This window comes from Diabrotica undecimpunctata, chromosome 5, assembly GCF_040954645.1.
Source record: "Diabrotica undecimpunctata isolate CICGRU chromosome 5, icDiaUnde3, whole genome shotgun sequence".
NCBI lineage: Eukaryota > Metazoa > Arthropoda > Insecta > Coleoptera > Chrysomelidae > Diabrotica > Diabrotica undecimpunctata.
This window is the reverse complement of record NC_092807.1, coordinates 3,630,495-3,649,486: the sequence shown is the minus strand read 5'-3', so window position 1 is coordinate 3,649,486 and position 18,992 is coordinate 3,630,495. Positions and strand designations below refer to the sequence as shown.

General features: G+C 33.9%; 1 protein-coding gene across 2 annotated transcripts in view; it reads right to left on the bottom strand.

Annotated features, from left to right (window-relative positions):
- Nucleotides 1–18,992, bottom strand: part of LOC140440989 (receptor-type guanylate cyclase Gyc76C-like) — a 338,147-nt gene that overhangs the window by 23,241 nt on the left and 295,914 nt on the right. For both annotated transcript variants that reach the window (XM_072531353.1, XM_072531355.1), the window contains exons 4-15: nt 15,881–16,078; nt 15,186–15,251; nt 14,869–15,109; nt 11,468–11,614; nt 11,199–11,401; nt 9,817–9,988; nt 9,583–9,758; nt 9,176–9,469; nt 6,791–7,051; nt 6,520–6,591; nt 6,050–6,215; nt 1,831–1,980 (exon numbers count right to left, since the gene is read on the bottom strand). In XM_072531353.1, coding sequence (XP_072387454.1) covers nt 1,831–1,980; nt 6,050–6,215; nt 6,520–6,591; nt 6,791–7,051; nt 9,176–9,469; nt 9,583–9,758; nt 9,817–9,988; nt 11,199–11,401; nt 11,468–11,614; nt 14,869–15,109; nt 15,186–15,251; nt 15,881–16,078 — 2,146 coding nt within the window. The remainder of the gene's footprint in view (nt 1–1,830; nt 1,981–6,049; nt 6,216–6,519; nt 6,592–6,790; nt 7,052–9,175; nt 9,470–9,582; nt 9,759–9,816; nt 9,989–11,198; nt 11,402–11,467; nt 11,615–14,868; nt 15,110–15,185; nt 15,252–15,880; nt 16,079–18,992) is intronic.

Here is an 18,992-nt window from a genome sequence, read left to right as displayed (position 1 = left end):
GACGTAGCTAAAGCCGAAGCATCTGATAATTGGTTTTCTGTATCTGCTATCTCATTGTAAATGGTATGTAGCGGTATGTCGCGATCCACTGACAAACAAGCTAAAACTCGAACCACTCTGAAAATATAACGAAAACAGTTTGACAATTTGTAAAAATACAATTAGGAAAAAACATATCATCCAGCAAAATCTTCTTCTTCTTCTTCTTCTTCTTCTAATGGCGCTACAACCCTTTGTGAGTCTTGGTCTGCTTAACAATGTTCTTCCATTCTGCCCTGTTGGATACTTTCCTTCGCCACTGCCTGATGTTCATGGTTTTAAGATCCCTCTCTACGTCGTCTATCCATCTTTTACGGGGCCTTCCTCTTGTTCTGTTTCCTTGGGGCTTCCATCTCTGGACTACTTTTACAGCTCGATTATCTGGCATTCTTTCTAGGTGATCAAGCCAGTTTAGTCTTTGTGACTTTACAAATCTGACAATATCTGCGCTCTGCATTAATTCATCCAGCTCGTGGTTCATTTTAATTCTCCACGAACCATCGCTGCATTGGGTTGGTCCAAATATCTTCCTTAGTATTTTGCGCTCAAATATTCTCAGTTGATTTTCATCAGTGGTTGAGAGGGTCCACGTTTCACATCCATATGTGACCACTGGTCTAATTACTGTTTTGTAGATTCTCAGCTTAGACTCACGATTCAGTAACTTACTTTTCATTAAGTATTTGTATGCATAAAAGCACTTATTACCGCTAAGAATCCGTGCTTGTATTTCTTGACTGATGTTGTTGTTGTCATTTATTATTGAGCCTAGGTAGGGAAAAGTGGAGGCATATTTGTGGGTATGGTTGTCTACCTTCAGATTCTCATGTTCATTCGATTTTGTGCACTCCATATATTTTGTTTTGCTTTCATTTATATATAGACCAAACGTAGCAGCTTCTCGTTTCAGTTTTATAACTTTTTCGCTTAATATCCTTTTGTTGCGGCTTATTATGGCAACACCATCCACATATGCGCATATTTGCATAGATCTTGTATTAATACAGCCGTTTATATCCAGTTTTCTAACAACAGATTCTAAAGTTAGATTAAAAAGTGTTGTTGATAAGGCATCCCCTTGTCTAAGTCCATTTTCAATATTAAAGGCCTGCGTCATATCTCCATCTATTCTCACCATAGCTTTGGAACCCTCCAGAGTCATTCATATAAGTTTAACTTTATTGGGTATCCCTAACATAGATAGTTGCTTTAACATCTTTTGTCGATCTACTCCATCAAACGCCTGTTTTAAATCGATATACAAGTTGTAAATAGGTATGTTATATTCAACACATTTTTCATGTATACCTCTTAACATATGTATTTGGTCTATAGTTGACCTCTTTGGTCTGAAGCCACATTGGTATTCACCAATAATCTCCTCCGAAAACGATTCCAGGCGGCTGTATATAATTCCTGATAATATCTTGTAGATGATATTTAAAACTGTTATGCCCTTATAATTTTTGCAGAGTCGTTTGTCTCCCCCTTTGTACATAGGAAGTATGATTCCTACTTTCCAATCTTCTGGGATGACTTCTAGTGTCCATATGCGGTCGATTAGTTTATGGATATGCCTCCATAGCGCATGTCCACCATTCTTTATCAGTTCTGCAGTTATTCCATCTGTGCCAGGTGCTTTGTTATTTTTTAGATGTTTTATGACGTTTATCGTTTCTTCCAATGTTGGTTGCTCCAGCAAAATAGGAGGTTTAAAAATGGCTTCAAAGATATTATATTGCACAAACTAATCAGTTTTAGATCAGACTTAAGTACATAAAAAATTCTTACCTTTTGGTTCATATCCAGTGATGCCAAACGGTCCCTTTCTTCCGAGAATCTCGTACAGAATAATAGCAAAGCTGTAAACGTCTGCCTTTTGGTTCCCGCGAAGATAATGACTAGGGTGTCTTAAGATTTCTGGAGCTTTCCAAAATAAATCTGAAAAACGTCAAACAGTTTTAGAAGTAGTACTCAATTAAGCAAAATATAGTATGTAATTCTTCTAATATTCTAAATTATTCTAAATTCTTCTAATAAAATATCAATGATAGACACCAAGTTCAAATCTATTCTTATGCACCCTAAAGTGTGTTATTATTTTATTCCCGTATACTCCCAGTAGACAGTGGTCAACCACAAATATCTACATTAACAATATAATGGAAGCTTTTCTGACGACTAACGACCGATTAGTGATTTTTAATACCAATGGCAAAAAGTTAAAAAAAAAAACGACTATTATAAGAAATTATTGTCAGATGTCAATTATTAGAATATAAAAAAGGCGACGTTGTAATATTTTAAATACATCATTAATTTATGGAAAAAGTCATGTTCCAACATTACTTTTCACAGTTTGAAACAAACAAAATTTTAGCAACACCGATCCGAATTTTGACTTCATTGTCACAGTTCCATTGTGGTTTTCACAGTTCCATTGATTTATTAATATTAGCGCAATTGTTTAATACTTACATTGCGCAACTTATTTGGTTGCATCTCCATATCGCTGCAGATTAGCAACCATGTCGTCGGACGTTCGATAAGACACTTCTGGCTCTCAAAGGATCTATAAATCTCATTAATGAGGGCTCTCTTCTTCCTATATGTTTTATTTACGATTGTGCTTAATTTCAAGTGTGAAAAAGATGGATTTTTCCTTTTTTCTCGCCATGTTTCCTAATTTTTGAGCTCACACATCTGTGACAGTGGATCTTGACTCCATTTGCTCGCACATAGCAATGTTTAGGAGTGGCTCTGATTCCTACCCATTAATATCTTAATAATATTAAAGTATATGTCTGTTGTTATTGATTCTACTATCAGACTATCACAGATCCAATGTTTTCCCATTTACTGGTAACGACGGACGAGGCGCATTTTTCTAGAGACCCTCCATATACTGCACGTTTTGTTAATTTTCTAAAAGCTCTGACGGTGAGTCACCGGATCACACCTATCCATAAGTCTCGTAGTTTCCATTTATATTATTCAACAGATACTGAGGAGCTTTTAATGACTTAAATGGTTCAATCGATAGAAGTGTTTGAGTTCGTAGTTGCCAAAGGTTTCCAAACTATTCACAAAGATCAAAAAAATTATTCCAAAACTATATAGAAATTGTTGAATTATAGAATTGTTGTATAATGTTTAAACACTATTTTAAAACGAAAGCTTCAAAGGGTGAGACTTGGCCTAGTCTCAGAACATGTTTTAAACACAACGACACGAATATCAGTGTGGTTATTCCAAAATTATTCAGAAATTCGTTAAAAATTGTTATATACATAAAATCCTTAAACTAATTTTCGAAAAAAAATTCAGAATTTTGCTTGTATGTTGTGGAATGCAATTTTTAGATTCCCCATGTCTCTAATAACATCTTTATCAACGTCTGTTTTGCCTTGCAATTCTTAGAAGGCACAGATTAAAGCGAAATTCTGAATTTGGTTTCGAAAATTAGTCTACGGATTTTATTATCAGATGTCGCTATTTGCGTCTATACGAAGCCATGTTAGAGTTGCTTCCTAAGACAGAAAAGATTTATTTTTTCATTTTCATTTTCACGTTCAGAGCGACTGTGAAAGCCGTTCTGAAGAGGCCTATTAGGCCGAAATACGTATAAGCAGATACACAGACGCACTGTACGTGAAATCAAATCTTAACTGTCTTTTCCTTATTATACATATTTAAGACTCTTTCTGCAACCAAAGCTTCAAAGTATCGGCCGAGTCTCGAACAGGTTATGAAGACAATAGCATAATGGCATGTTTAAATGGTCTTCATCAAACGAAAGTTTTAAAGAACAAGTATTGGCCGAGTCTCACAACAGGTTTTGAACACAATGAGATGAATAACAGTCTGGTTTTTCCAAAATGATCCAGAAGTTCGTTAAAAATTGCTTTATACATGTTTAAAGACTATTCCTGAAACCAAAGCTTCAAAGAACAAATATTGAACGAGTTTCAGTAAAGGTTTTGAACGCAATGACATGAATATCAGTTTGGTTAATATTCACAGCAAAGGTAAGTCTCCGATTTGTAACTTTTTCCAAGTTAGTGCATGCACTATCCCCTCCTGTCTTTGACAAACATAAAAAACTCAACATAATTTCATAATAATTGAAAGTAACTTCAAATAATTTGCATAACCTCGTGTCAAACTAAATGTTTATAGTAATATTTGTAAAAATTTTTAACATAGCTCTATGATTTGGAATTTATTTTGCGGAACATAGGAATTTTATAACTATACAATGATTAGCTGATTTGCAATTAACCAGTGTAAATTTCAATATAACAATGCAATGTTTTATAATATAATTAATTCATTTGTTCGACTAGACTCCCTCTCCAGTCGATATTTTTCGACTGCTGCGCACGTGTGCACGTTACCAAACGCAAACGATCATCGTATAATAAAATCTTACATCTCGCCAAGCCGCCAGTATAAAAACGGAACATAGGTGGGGTAACTACATGCCAATTCGCCAAAAACCTACAATTTTACTACAATTTTATTAAAAAAAATTGTTATATTTTATTGCCAAAACGGCATGAAAAAAAAAGTAGATTTCTAAAAATTAAAATAAAAACGAATTCCAAAAATAACATAATAATATTAAAAAAAAATTCAACGTAATAGAGGTTCAAATATTCCACCTCTTTCTGCAGAGCAAAAAGATGAATTATTTTGTCCCTCAATTCCTCTAAATTACCGGCTCTTTTAAAAACATCTCGATAAACACTTGCTTTTAAATATCCCCAAAGAAAAAAATCCTTTGGGGATAAGTCTGGTGATCTGGGAGGCCACTTGATCATACCAAGAGAAGAAATTAATTTATTACCAAAAATGGTTTCTAAATAATTTTGAACTGCTCGTGTATTGTAAGCAGGACAGCCGTCTTGCTGAAACCAAATATCGTCAAAGTTGACAGGAAGTAATTGAACTGCTGGAATAATTTGATTTTGCAACAATTCTAAATATTTATTTCCTATTAAATTACCATCAATAAAAAATGGACCGACGATATAGTCCCCCAAAATACCTGTCAAAACATTAAGTTTTTGGGGATATTGTGTTCGTACTGGAATACTCAAGTGCTTATTATGCCGAGACCAATATCGTACGATAGAAGGATTATGTTTCCGATGTAACGAAAATGTCGATTCATCGGTAAACAAAATGTTTTTTAAAAAATGTTCATTATCATTTTGTTTATTCATCATCAGTTCACAAAATTCCATGCGTTTGAAATTGTCCTCGGCTAATAACTCTTGAGTTGTTGAAACTTTAAAACAAGTACACAACCAAACGATTCAAATTTTTTAATAATACGACAAATAGTTGATTATGTCGGTATTGGCCTATCTTCATAGGCACAAGTAAGTAAATTTATAATGTCATGGTACGAGTTGCCCCCAAAATACCATTTTAAAATTTGTACTTTTTTTTCGTTTGTATACATGGTTTATGGTTAGAAACACTACTTTAATTTCAGCTTATGGCGTTATAATGAGAAGCAAAGGGCAAATGTATTTGATTTGCTCGGCCAGTGATGTTCCTTGGAACTGTTGCCAAATCGGTAGATACCTTCGGCAAAAATCTGTAGATTTTGATACATATACATCCTTTTAAATTTTAAATTACCAACAATATTTGGTATAATAAATGGATTAAACTATACATTAACCAATTCAAATAATACCTAATGAAGACAAACAAAATTGTTATTAATAAAACATTATTACTATCTGCACAAAAACACACAAAATCGGTAGACGATAATACAACACTGTCGGTCGTCGTACGCCTGCCGAATACGCTACAAATCGCGAAAGAGCAGCAATCCAGTGGAACAAACATACTATTTATAAAACATCGCGACGTTTTATTGAAATTTACACTGGGTAATTGCACATCAGGAGATCTCAGTAATTGTATTAAAAATCCCTATGTTCCGTTAAAAACTTTCGAAATGTGTATAATAATATATACTGGCACTTACTTCTATAATACTGGTGTTCACCTATACTATCACTTTCTGCACACTGCCTCATTTCCGACAGGCCAAAATCCGTTACTTGGAGCACCCATCTGCTGGTGACAACACAGTTCGAAGACTTTAAATTACCATGGCTAACTAACATTGAATTGTGTATATACAACATACCCTAAAAACATTATTAATCACCAACTTGTCATAACAATAAACAAATAAAACAGTATGTGTTCTTTTGTAGGAAAAATGTCGATGACGTCATATTTTTGACAGATGTCAATGAAAAAACGTTAATTTTATCTAAATGTAGGAAATTGGAAATAGAAATTGACCATTTACAAAGTGTTGTTCACCAAAGCCGAAACCTACGAAATTATTAGAAGGAAATTCACCTTTTTTCAAAAGACACCATGTATTTTTGTACGTGGATGATAGATTTGGAATATTAAAATAATTAACCAATGCATTCTACTTACCTTGATGAGATCATGAACTAAAGACGCTACAAACATTTTGTCCAACTTAATATCTTCATTTTCTACAATATCCTAAAAGATAAAGACAACTATAAATGTTTGGTCATCGTTATTATATCATATAGTAAACAAGAGTAAGTGCGAATAGAATAATAGTAGGGGCGCACTCCACAAGAATCTCGAAGAAGGATAACAAGCTGTTTCCCCTATCTTAACTAATATCAGTTAATTTCTGGTCGACTGTAATAATAAAATTAAAAAAAAAACTTACGTATAAACTTCCTTTGGCACAATAATCAGTGACTAGTAAAATTGAGGTGGGTTGCACGCAAGCTCCGATGAAGGAGTTGACATTGTCGTGCCTGAGCTCTCTCAGCAGACGCATCTCTTTCATAACTTCGCGCGAAATGTCCTTTTTCCTCGAAAAGTTTAATTCTTTTATCCTAACAACTACGCCCCTGTATTGGGCCGTGGTGGCGAACACCTGAAGGCCGCCTCTGGATTCGTACGTGCTAGCGCTGGCTAAACTCAACTGAAACAAAACAACTTATATATGAATGTCTATATGACGCAGTAAATGTGTCGATATGTCATTTAAATAATACGGGAAATTATTTTTCAATTGCCTAAAGAAGATTTTTATCCTACCAAAAAATTTACCTAGCTCTTTACAAATAAGTAATCTCATAATACGTTGAGTATCCTTCTTCCCGCAGTCATTAAACATGACCGACCATCTACTACAAAAATAAGTGTAGTTTAATTTTTCTTGAAAGAACAAGGCTCTTCCCCTCTCCCTCTCCCGCTCACTCCATCCCGCTCTCTCACTCACAACCCACCCTCTCTCACCCACGTTCAATTTTAGATTTGAGACTCCCTCACTTGAATATTTATGCCTGATTGTCTAAAAATCTCCCCTTTAACGAAAAGAAACAAATTTTTATCCTCTAGATAATGGCTGCTAGTTGTAACTTGCATCATGGTCTCTTCGGGTTCTGTGCAATGTACCGTCTCACAAAATTACCGCAAAAACTTTTGCAAACCTTTAAAACCAAATTCACATTTGATTCTGTCAATCGCAGGACAGACTCGCGAATAGCTTTTCATCCAGTGAAAAATCATCTGGCTAGAAAGACCAGTCGCGCATTTTCTATATCATCTTTTCCTCGACGTAGGTGGAACTTTCAAAAAGCAGACTGGGCGTCTTTTACTGAGAGATTGGACAAATGTCTGGGATGGATAACCCCAACAAGTGCAAACTACATGAGATTTGTTGGTGCGGTTATCTCTACAGCGAAGAAAACTATACCCAGAGGATATCGTAAAGAGTATGTCCCAGGATGGCATGAAAAATGTGAGAAATTGTATCAAGAATACAACGAAAGCCAAGACCGAGAAATTGCGGGCGAACTACTGCACAGTTTGGATGCAGCCAGACGACAAAAATGGATGGAAACTGTACAAAAATTTGACTTTGGTAAATCAAGCAGAAAAGCATGGTCTTTACTTAAAAAACTTGGTAGTAGCAGACTCCCAACTAGAGACAAAGTACCAATAGCTCCCAACAGAGTAGCCTCCCTCATTGTAGCAACCTCAAGAGTACCTAGAGATCGTGACCACACCACCAAAGTAAAACAAGAACTAAAAATATTAAAGTCTGCATGCCCGCCTACATCTGAATACTCTAGCAAGTTTACTCCAAAAGAAATTATTTCAGAGCCTCCATTATAGCCATATTAAAAACGAGGAAAGGCAAATGATCAGCCCCAAAACTACCGAACGATTGCACTGTTGAGCTGTGGCTATAAACTGTTTGAACGCTTAATCTACAACAGAATTAGTAGAAACATATTTGAATTGATACCTATTGAGCAAGCAGGTTTCAAACCTAACTGCAGCTGCACAGATCAGATCCTATCCCTAACAATACATATTGAAGCAGGTTTTCAAAGAAAGCAAAAAACAACAGTTTCTTTCATTGACCTATCAGCTGCATACGATACTGAGAGGTTAATCTTTGTATATGGGTATATTTTATAAAAACCCTAAAAGGGCTACATCAAAAACACGAACGTTTTCGGAACAACAGTTCCATCATCAGGTTAAAATACAGGTTACCATGCCTGAGCCACCAAAATATTTGGGTAAAAACCTTTTAAAATATATTGTGTTACCGAAGATAGTATATAATGTTGATAATATTATTTGATGTTTAATATTTTAATTAAATTTTACTTCAGGTAACATACACCCATGCTTGAAGTGAGTTCCAGTGTCCGGAGAGTAAACCTCTTCAAACGGACTTCAGCTGGTAACTGTTTACTGTAACAGTTAGATGTTCAGATTAGATGTTCAGATATATAAAAATTAAATTAGGTAGAACGATTATTTTTTAGTACCTTTAGATCTTGGAAACTTGCCAATTATAAAGGTAAAAAGAAAGAAGGAACTTTTCAAGACCAAAAGAGACAACTTCACAAGAAAACATATCTTTCTTAGACAATATTTAAAGAGTGAGTGTTTTTAAATATTGTAAGTAAAACAAATGTGTTGGCAACTTAAAAAAAAAGATGGACCATGGTTAGTGAAGGTATATGCTTGAATAAGATTAAAAACAATTGTGTTAAAGATTTCTTTTGTAATATTATCCACTTACCCGGCTAGGACTCGAGACGATGTCTCTGTTAAAATAATCCTGAATCTCCTCCCGGCTGATCTTCCACAGCAGCCCTTCTATCTCTTGCTCTATCTTCCACTTTCTGTATATGCTCATGGTGATGACTCCAAAACAGAAGAGCATAATGGCGAGAACACCTGCAGCGATGATGCTGTTGAGTTGGGTGTTCGGTTTGGGACAGAGCTCGTTGTCGAAGCCGCAGCTCGGTTGGTCTTTAGGTCTGTTGTAGCCGTCTGGCCAGTAGATTTGGGTGTTAACGTTTAATTCGTATCTCTAGAATGTAAAAAAAATGTAAGAGCATAAAAGAACGTGTACAAATTACTTGTAAATCTTTGCGATCACATAAAATTAACATTAATAAGTATAGCAGTCGTTTTAATACTTACTGGAAGTGAGTTGTTGACGTCAGAGGACTGATAGAACTGACCGACAGGTCTCATTTGGTAATCGCAGCTGAAGTTATACCTGACAATCTTATTTTGAGGTTCAGAAAAAGCTATCACAGAATAATTTCCTTCGGAGTCGCCGTTTTTGTCCAATTTCATCAATGCGCCGGTTATACCTAAAAATTATTATATAGAAATACATGAAAATAAGGACATATCTGGCTCTTAACCTACTTTTGTATGTTCCGTTAATCTTGATGATGGTTTCTATGATTTTCGTCCCGTTGCTTGCCACTTCAGCGATAACAGCATCGGTTAAAACCTTTTCCTGGCGCAAAAGATAGTCCAGGGCTGAAGCGTACAGCTGTACAGCATCGAAAAGATATGCTGCGTACATGCTGACGAACTAGAAAATTAAAAATATACAACTATATAAAAAAAGAAAATATCTATAGACTATAGATGGTTATGGTAGATAGGGACAGGGCCCATTTGTGAGCCCTTCGGACACTTATACCTCTAAGGCAAGTTCATGGCATCACCAAAAATATGAATTGAATATGTGATGTGAAAATTTCCACACTGTACCTAGACAAGTTATTCATATTACAACAGATGCAGTGTAATTAATTAGTAAATAAATAAATATCTAATAATAATGAATAATATTTTTAACATACCGCTATTATAAAATTGAAGTGAGAGCCAGTGCGGCCCTGTCCTATTCCTATATACATGGCATGACATATTTTTTGACTTCAGCAAAGATCAGATTCCTCGAATGACTTTTTTGCTAACTTATAAGCTATTTTGTTACCGCCTAATTCGCCATCGTCAAAAAATAATCAATTTCATGCGTCATTGCTTTAGGTTCTTCATTTTTTTGTCGGTAAGTTTTGCCAAAGGCAATTTGTAAAAAGATAAAAACATATTTTAGCAGTTCTACTAACATATATTGCACCAGAAAAAACGATTTTGCAATTAAACACGATGAATTTTGTGCATTCATACTATAGTTCCTCTCAGAGCCTACTTTCAGCATGACATTTGACAAACTCAAGAATTATTTCATGACAATTGACAAATATGACAGTTACCAGGATTGTATTAGCCCAATATGCACTTGTTATGAAATTAAAGTGGTATTGTACTGCAATTTGAATTTTATTTTTTGTGTTTTTACTTAGGTACTTATTTTTTATAAACGGTTGTAAATTGGTTTGTTGAAAAATAAATAATGGTTTTTACATTTTTAATTTCACAGTTTTCCTGTGACGTACTGTTTTTATGGAAGTATATATAAAAATCAGAAAGACAAAACATTGGTTTATCTTTTTAATAAAAAAGTTTACGGATTTCTTGTTGCATTAAACGAAAAATACTTAATTTGTCTGTATAACTGCATTTCAAATGTAAATAGCTTGTTTAGTACTGTTCCGTCATGGTCCATGCTTTCATATTATATTGAATTTGATCTTTGTTGCCATGTACCACTGATTGTGAACGATTGGAACATGGGAAACAAATATGTAAAACAATATAAAGGAACTGAAAGGAATAATCTTATACATGTATTAGACAGAAACGGGAAAACGAAAAAAAAACGTGAGACTTACCTTTTCGAAATCTGGTGCCAAAATTTTGGAAACCACGAAATTGAACGGTTCCTTCGAATTATAGTCCTGCACTTTGGCGGTAAATTCCTGGAACTTTTCAGTAGGTGCGGTGGGCGCAACCACGAACAATGACTTTGCCCTCTTCTGGGAACCGATGGGATCCCCCAAGTCTTTACAGTTATTGTATTTCAAATATCGAGGTACTGGGAACAAAATAATAGAATTAGGAATTTTACGAAAATACGATTACAGCGATGGAAGATACTTACTCCATAGATACTGGTAAGCAGATTCGTCGGAGTAGGTGTTCATATCTACGTGGATCAGGAAATATTCGCCTTTATCGAACAATTTGGATGTTTGCATTGCGTCCATTAGTTCCACCAAAGCGATTGGCGTCCCAATGAAGACATAAACTAAAAAATATGAAACAGATTAGGTAACAAATTAAGCTTATATATATATATATATATATATATATATATATATATATATATATATATATATATATATATATCAATATATATATATATATATATCAATATATATATATATATATATATATATATATATATATATATATATATAAATGAATATTTGTCTGTATATCATTTATAGAATCGTAAACTGTGCATTTGGTCATGTGATTATCTTTAATAATCACTGGGAACGCTTTTCGAAAGAAATGGAATATGACTTTTACGGTCTGCAAAAGGAAATATGCGGCTTCATAAAAGGTCAAAGAACCAAAACACATAGAAAAGGATACGTGAATTGACTACCTAAAAAAGCTATATGCAGAGGAAGAACAAACAACGCTAGAACCGGAAACACCAGAAATTACCACAAATGAAGCACTTAATATAAATGCACAGGAAGTTCGGAAAATAATTGAAAACCTGAAGAACAGAAAAGCAACAGGTAAAGACGGGATACCTAACGAATTACTGAAATATTGTGTAGCAATGACAAAACAATTAATAACATTAATTAATAAATTTATAAAACAAAATAAAACACCGGAAGAATGGGAAAGGAGCAAAATAGCAGCTAGCAGCTCTTAATGCAGCTGATAGAGGGCGCCACGTATGTCGCATAAATTTATGCTTTACTTTTTTGCGCTTCAAGTTGTGCTATTTGAGTCAAAAAATAACGATACATTATTTTAACAAAAAAAAGATACATCTTTAACTAAAGTTAGTAGATTTTGACATATTAAGAGAAAAATAGCATACGCTAATATTTTCTTACATACATCAGTAGAATAATTAATAAAAGTTTATAAAATTTGACATGACAAAGAATTAAGAAACTGCTGCAGTATTTATTTCTTCCCAAAGTGTTTATGGGATTTTTGTGGATATGCTGTTTTATTGCGTTCTAAACAATAAAATCAAGTGAACTAAAATCTGGGCTAAGTGGTGGCCAAGGAAAATGATTACCACGACCAATCCAGCATTCAGGAAAGTTGGTATTTAAGAATATTCTCACTGCCCTGATGATACACCATCTTGCATAAACCACATATTTATTAAGTTTAATAGCAATTCTTCCAACAAATCAATAAAATCATTTTGTGAAAAATGTAAATACTTTTCACCATTCAAATTACAAGGTAACATGCATGTGCCTTAAAAAAGGAGATAAAAAACAGCCAGAAAACTATAGGGGTATAAACTTGTTAAATACTACGCTAAAACTTACAACTAAAATTTTACAAGTGCTAATAAATCAGAGAATAAGCTTAGCAGATGAACAACAGGGTTTTCGTAGTGAAAGATCGTGTACAGGTGCAATATTTATTATAAAGCAAATTACTGAGAAATCACTTGAGTATAATAGACTAGCATTTCTGTATCTGATTGACCTAAAGAAAGAGTTTAACATAGTAAGACTCAAATATGTAATCCATCTTCTATATAATAGAAAAGTTCCCCTAAATATTATAAAAACTATCGAAAACATCTACCAAAACAACAAAATGGAAGTCAGAATAGTTGGACAACTTACAGAACCTATAGAACTAGGCAGCGGAATAAGACAAGGGGATTCATTGAGACCCATGCTCTTTAATTTGATCATGGAGAAATTAATAAGAGCGCTAACAAAGGAAGAGGATACAGAATGGGAAACAAAGAAATAGAAAATACTCTGTTACGCAGACGAAGCAATATTGATAGCCCCAGATAAAGAAAGTCTGCAAAGACTGGTCCACAGATTTAACATGAGAGCAAATGAATTTAATATGACAATCTCATCTCAGAAAGCTAAAACAATAGTAGTCAGCAAAGAACCAACCAGATGTACAATAGAAATTGGTGGCGTCAGTATTAAACAAGTAATGGAAATAAAATACCTGGGAATGTATAATACACTGTTTAGCTATGAAGATCTGGACAAGAAGTGAGAGATCAACTACAAAAAGCAAATAGATTGGCAGGATGCCTTAATAACACTATATGGCAAAACAGACACATTAACACTGAGATGGAGTCAAGAATTGATAAAGCCAGTGTAAGATCAATAATGACATGTGCCCAAGAAAGAAGACACAACACAGCCACAACGCAAAGGCTACTGGAAACTGCATAGATGAGAGTACTAAGAAGAATTACAGGAAATACGCTGAGAGATCGAAAGAAAAGTGAACACATTAGAAGAAAATGTAACGTACAGTGTATAAATAAATGGACACAAAATAGAAAAAGGAATAGAATAACCACATAAGCAGTATGGAGGAGACAAGTTGTCAAAATAGCAAGAGATAAGTCACCACTTGGCAAAAGAAGTATTGGACGACCGCGCAAAAGATGGAGTGATAACCTTCCATAGAGGTATCAATCCGCCAATGGACAAGCAGAATTGCTTATAAAGAGGAAGAACAAGATTATCTTTAATGCAGTTGTTGTACATGAGCCCACAGTTCATGTTGATTTGAAATGAAACGAAAACAGCGAACGTATGATGACGTTTCAAGTTGTGGGTAACATAACAATATAAGTAAATTGTAAAATTCATGTCAGGCTCACATTGATCAGACAATATTGTGCGTATTTTTATATTTGAGAGCGTTTTTCGTGCATTTTATTGTGAGTTATATTTATTTAGATAAATAACTCAATCGAATTGAATTCAATAGGATGTCATTGTGAGTGGACAAAAATCGATTTCAATAATTCTCGAATACTGTTTTTTTTCACTTCAAATTGTCTTCAACGAATTGGTGATCACCATCAATATTAAAATTTCCATCCATGTGTGACGAGCCGGTTTAATTGGATCGGATACATTATTGGATATAATACATTCAAACGCTTTTTCACGTCGTTTCCGTACAATTAGGCATACAAAGCGACAAGCAATTGGCCGATATACACCTCAAACACGGAAGAAAGGAGCATTATTAGCCTCAGAATCAGATAAGCAACGAGTATTAAGAAAATCTTCCGTGTACATGTTGCTGAGACCTGAATCACCTAAACAACGAGAAGTGTACCGTTGGAGAAAAAAAAAATACATAAAACTTGGACGAGAAAAATCTAACCACTAAATACTAAGAAAACGTAAAAAAAAAGAAAATACAGAAAGAAAATGTTAAAAATATGGATCAAATATGCTAGAACCAGCCTGTATACTACGTTTTTAATGTTTTAATTTGATTGGTACTTACTTCTTGTCCTATTTTTGGTATCCTGTATTATATTGTACCAATTGCTGATTTGGCAACACGGTAAATTATCTTGACAACAATTGTGCGAATCCATGGCTTCCTTCATGAAATTAACGGTCATGTTTCTCTCCGTGGCCTGCTCTTGCAAAGATGTAGCCACTGTGGCGTAGGTTTGGTCATAGATGATGGAAAACTTCTTCCATTTGTAATAGGATAAAAGGGATATAACAGATTTGGTAACCTGAAATTGATCTGGGGTTTAAAATATACGTATCTGCACGACAGTTTGCTAAAGTTTGCTTGGAAAATGTACGTACCTGCGTGTCAGTCGGTTCAGTTCTCGCAAAGGTGGGTACTTCTGAAGCCTTATAGTCTGAACATTTCTAAAACAAACAAAAGGTAGGATTTGATTCAAAAAATGTTATAAAGATAAAATTTCTAGTAAATTACAGATAAAAAAAGACATAAATAACTCAGACTTTCAAACAGAAAATTTGTGGTATAGACTTATAGAGTATAATATATAATAAAATTAAAAGTATTGCGAATCATGGGAACCTATACAAAATGTCTGAACTCTATATAACACATTTCTACATAATAAAGATAATGTTATTCGTATTTTATAACACAAGAAAAGAATGAAATGAAAACAAAAGTGAATCCAAGGGGAAATGCTTTTGATACACAAATTAACAGGATAAACGGCATATAAATCCCCAATCCGCTACACAGGAGAGCTAGATTCTGTGTGTTATAGAAATTTATTAGTGGAGATGATCATAAAAGAAGAAAGAAATTTACGTACGTAACGTAATATTTACGTTTATTTAAAGTAATATTTAACTAACTTATAACATTTACATACTTAACTTATAAAACTCACACGTAACTTACAAATATTGACGCAACTTATAATATCTACATAACTTATAAAACTTACGTAACTTATCATGACGCAACTTATAATATTAACGTAACTTATAAAATTTACTCAACTTATAATACTTACGTAACTTATCATAGGTATATTCCTAGCTTGCGAAATGATGGCCTCGACGTGGCAAGTACCCTCCGGTCCGAAAAACGCAGACACGCCCTCGCAGATCATGTCCGTCATCGCTTTCGTCGCCAAAACAGTCTCGCCTTTGGTGTCGTTCCATTTTAATTCGAGATGCACGTTTGGTAGTATGCTCGTACTATTATTTACCTAAAATATTAAATGATCTATACAAATTATTCATAAATTACAGACGCTATCAGATAATCCTAAAAAAGCTGAATCTGTTAAAAATAATATATTAATAGGTACATTACGTATGCAACCAGGTGAAGCCTGTGAACCAGTCAGTGACCAGTGGAAATGTTAATAATAAAGATGACGAAAATTATCTTTTGATCTACAGTACATTCCACCAACTTGCACCTCTAAACGATTAACAGAATTCGCAGAAAACCTTTCGTAATAGTAAAAGGCACGGTAAACTGCACTGGTGTACTTCATAATGTTTAACACTTTGTTAAATTTTAGGTATAAAATAAATATATGTGTCATTAACCCGTCGTTCATAGTTTTGCATATTTTTTTACATTTTTTTTAATAAATAGTATTCTTGCATAATATTATTTAACGTAAATTTCTTTCACCTACTTGTTTAATCATCTTTTTCTGAAACATATACTACCGTGCTAAGGATAATTTATATTCAAAGTAGATATACAAAGTATTAAAAAATCTCTTTTATTTTTTGTTAAAAAATACTTCGGAGTAAACTAGAATATTTTGTCAATTTAAATAATGATGATTAGATTGACTATATGTCTGTTAGAGTGTACCGTTTTTGACAAGTCTGCGATTACGGGTTAAAGTTAGGGTTTTGGTAAATATATTTAACTTTTTATTCTTCTTCTTCGTGCGACTAGGATTACTCCTGTTTGTCTGCCTCTTATTCTGTTTCAGTCGTTATTGACTGTACATTATCTTTCCACCTTTTTGGTGGCCTTCCAACAGGTCTTCTGCTATACGGCTTGTTGTTCGCTAATCTATCTGGTTTTTATTTATATTTAAACCATGTTTACATGTTCGTTTCAGTTTTTTTCTTGTTTTTATCCACCTGTTAATATTTTGAATTTTGCATTGTTTGCGTATACTTCTGTTGGTGTGTCTGTCTCTTAATGATATACCCGCTATTGATCTTAATACTTTCATTCCGATAATGTTGATTTGTTGTTTCGTCTTTCTTGTATTGGTCCTTGTCTCCGCTGCATATGTTAGGATTGGTCTTACTATTGTCTTGTATACTTTCATTTTGCTTTCCGTGGTCAGATATTTGTTTCTCCATATGGTTTCTCGGAGGCAACCACTTACTCTTGCCGCTTTTGATGCTTGCCTTGTGGTCTCTGTTCTTATATCCCTGTCACTAGTGATCTCTACTCCTACGTAATTGATTTTTATTACTTGTTCTACAATTTTGCCGTCTATTTCTAGTTTGCATCTACGCGGCTCGGTACTGATCACTATACATTTAGTTTTTTTTTACTGATATTCTCATATTAAGTTTGTTTGCTGTGATATTGAAGGTGTGGAGCTGCCTTTGTAGGTCATCTTCGTTATCAGCAATTAGTACTGAATCATCGACATAGCATAGTATCGTGATTTTATGCGCTCCCATGTGGTATCCGTGTCGTTTTCTTACTTCGTGAATTATTTGATTCATCACCATATTGAATAACAATGGGCTGAGCGAGTCTCCTTGGCGGATTCCTCCTTTTAGTTCTATGCATTCTGTTTCCCCTGTTGGAATTATAACTCTGGTCTTGTTGTTCTTGTTAATTTCATTAATAATTGTCTCTATTAGCTGATGGTCTATTTGTTCAGCTTGTAATAAATTTAAGATGTCATTTCGCTTCACCCTGTCAAAAGCACTTTTTAAATCTACAAAGCATATGTATGCTGGTTTTCCATATTCAATAGACTTCTTATTTTTTGTCTGATAATAAAAATTGCGTCTATTTTTGTTTATGTTTTGTTTATGTACGTTTTCCAACCATTTATAAACGTTTTATCAAACATAATTAAATTATAATCGGCATTCCTAATGATCATTCGGCCAATTTGCTTAATGTGTTTAGGATCTTTGTAAGCGGTTATAGTATATTATACCCATCAAGCACAACAGTTAGAAAGTTTCTGTCATATTGATCTAAACTCAGTATATTGTAATTTAAACGTGTAGTTTCAAGTGACCGTCATGCCTAGACGTAAATTGGATATTGATGAATTAATTGCAAATGTGCATAAATACTTTACAATGGAAGGAGATAATTGTGGACCTTTAAAGCCATTATTACGTATAAAACAACGCGTTTTTGACGCACTCGGGATAAGTGAAAGTAAGCTAAAAACTGTAATGAAGGTTGTCAGAGATTCTCAAGAAGATCTTACTGTGACTGAGTATCACGAAGACAAGAAAACAACTGGTAAACATTCTAGGAGCATTGACTTACTTGATGGACAAAAATTTGAAATTTGCAATATTTTGTATCGAATGCGTGAAAACAATCAACATGTCAGTTTAGATACTTTACTGGCCTAACTAAGAGAAGTTTCTAAAATTAAGAGGACTAGCCTTTGAAAAATGAGAGATTTAGGATTTAATTCAAAAATGAAAATAATAGGTTACTTTTATGAGAAAAGAGTAGTGAAGTTCAGAAAAGAATTACATTTGGAGAGAATATATTAGATTTAAATCTCAAAATGCAACATTCGTATACTTAGATGAGACATGGGTATTTGCAAAGGGTGGAATTAAAAGAATTTGGCAAGACGACAGCATAAACTCAATAAAACACACAGATAGCATTTTTTATGCAGGAGGGAAAGAATGCTTTATAGAAAACGCTGATTTGATTTTTTCTTCAAAATCAAAATCTGCTGATTACCATGAAAATATGAATGCAGATATGTTTGTTAAATGGCTTGACCAGAAACTGTTACTGAGTGAACCATCAGTTATAGTTTTAGATAATGCACCTTACCATTCTTAGATTTTGGAGAAATAATCAAAACAGTCGTGGAACGTACCGAGCATAAAAAATTGGTTAGAAATAATATCAATTTTCCG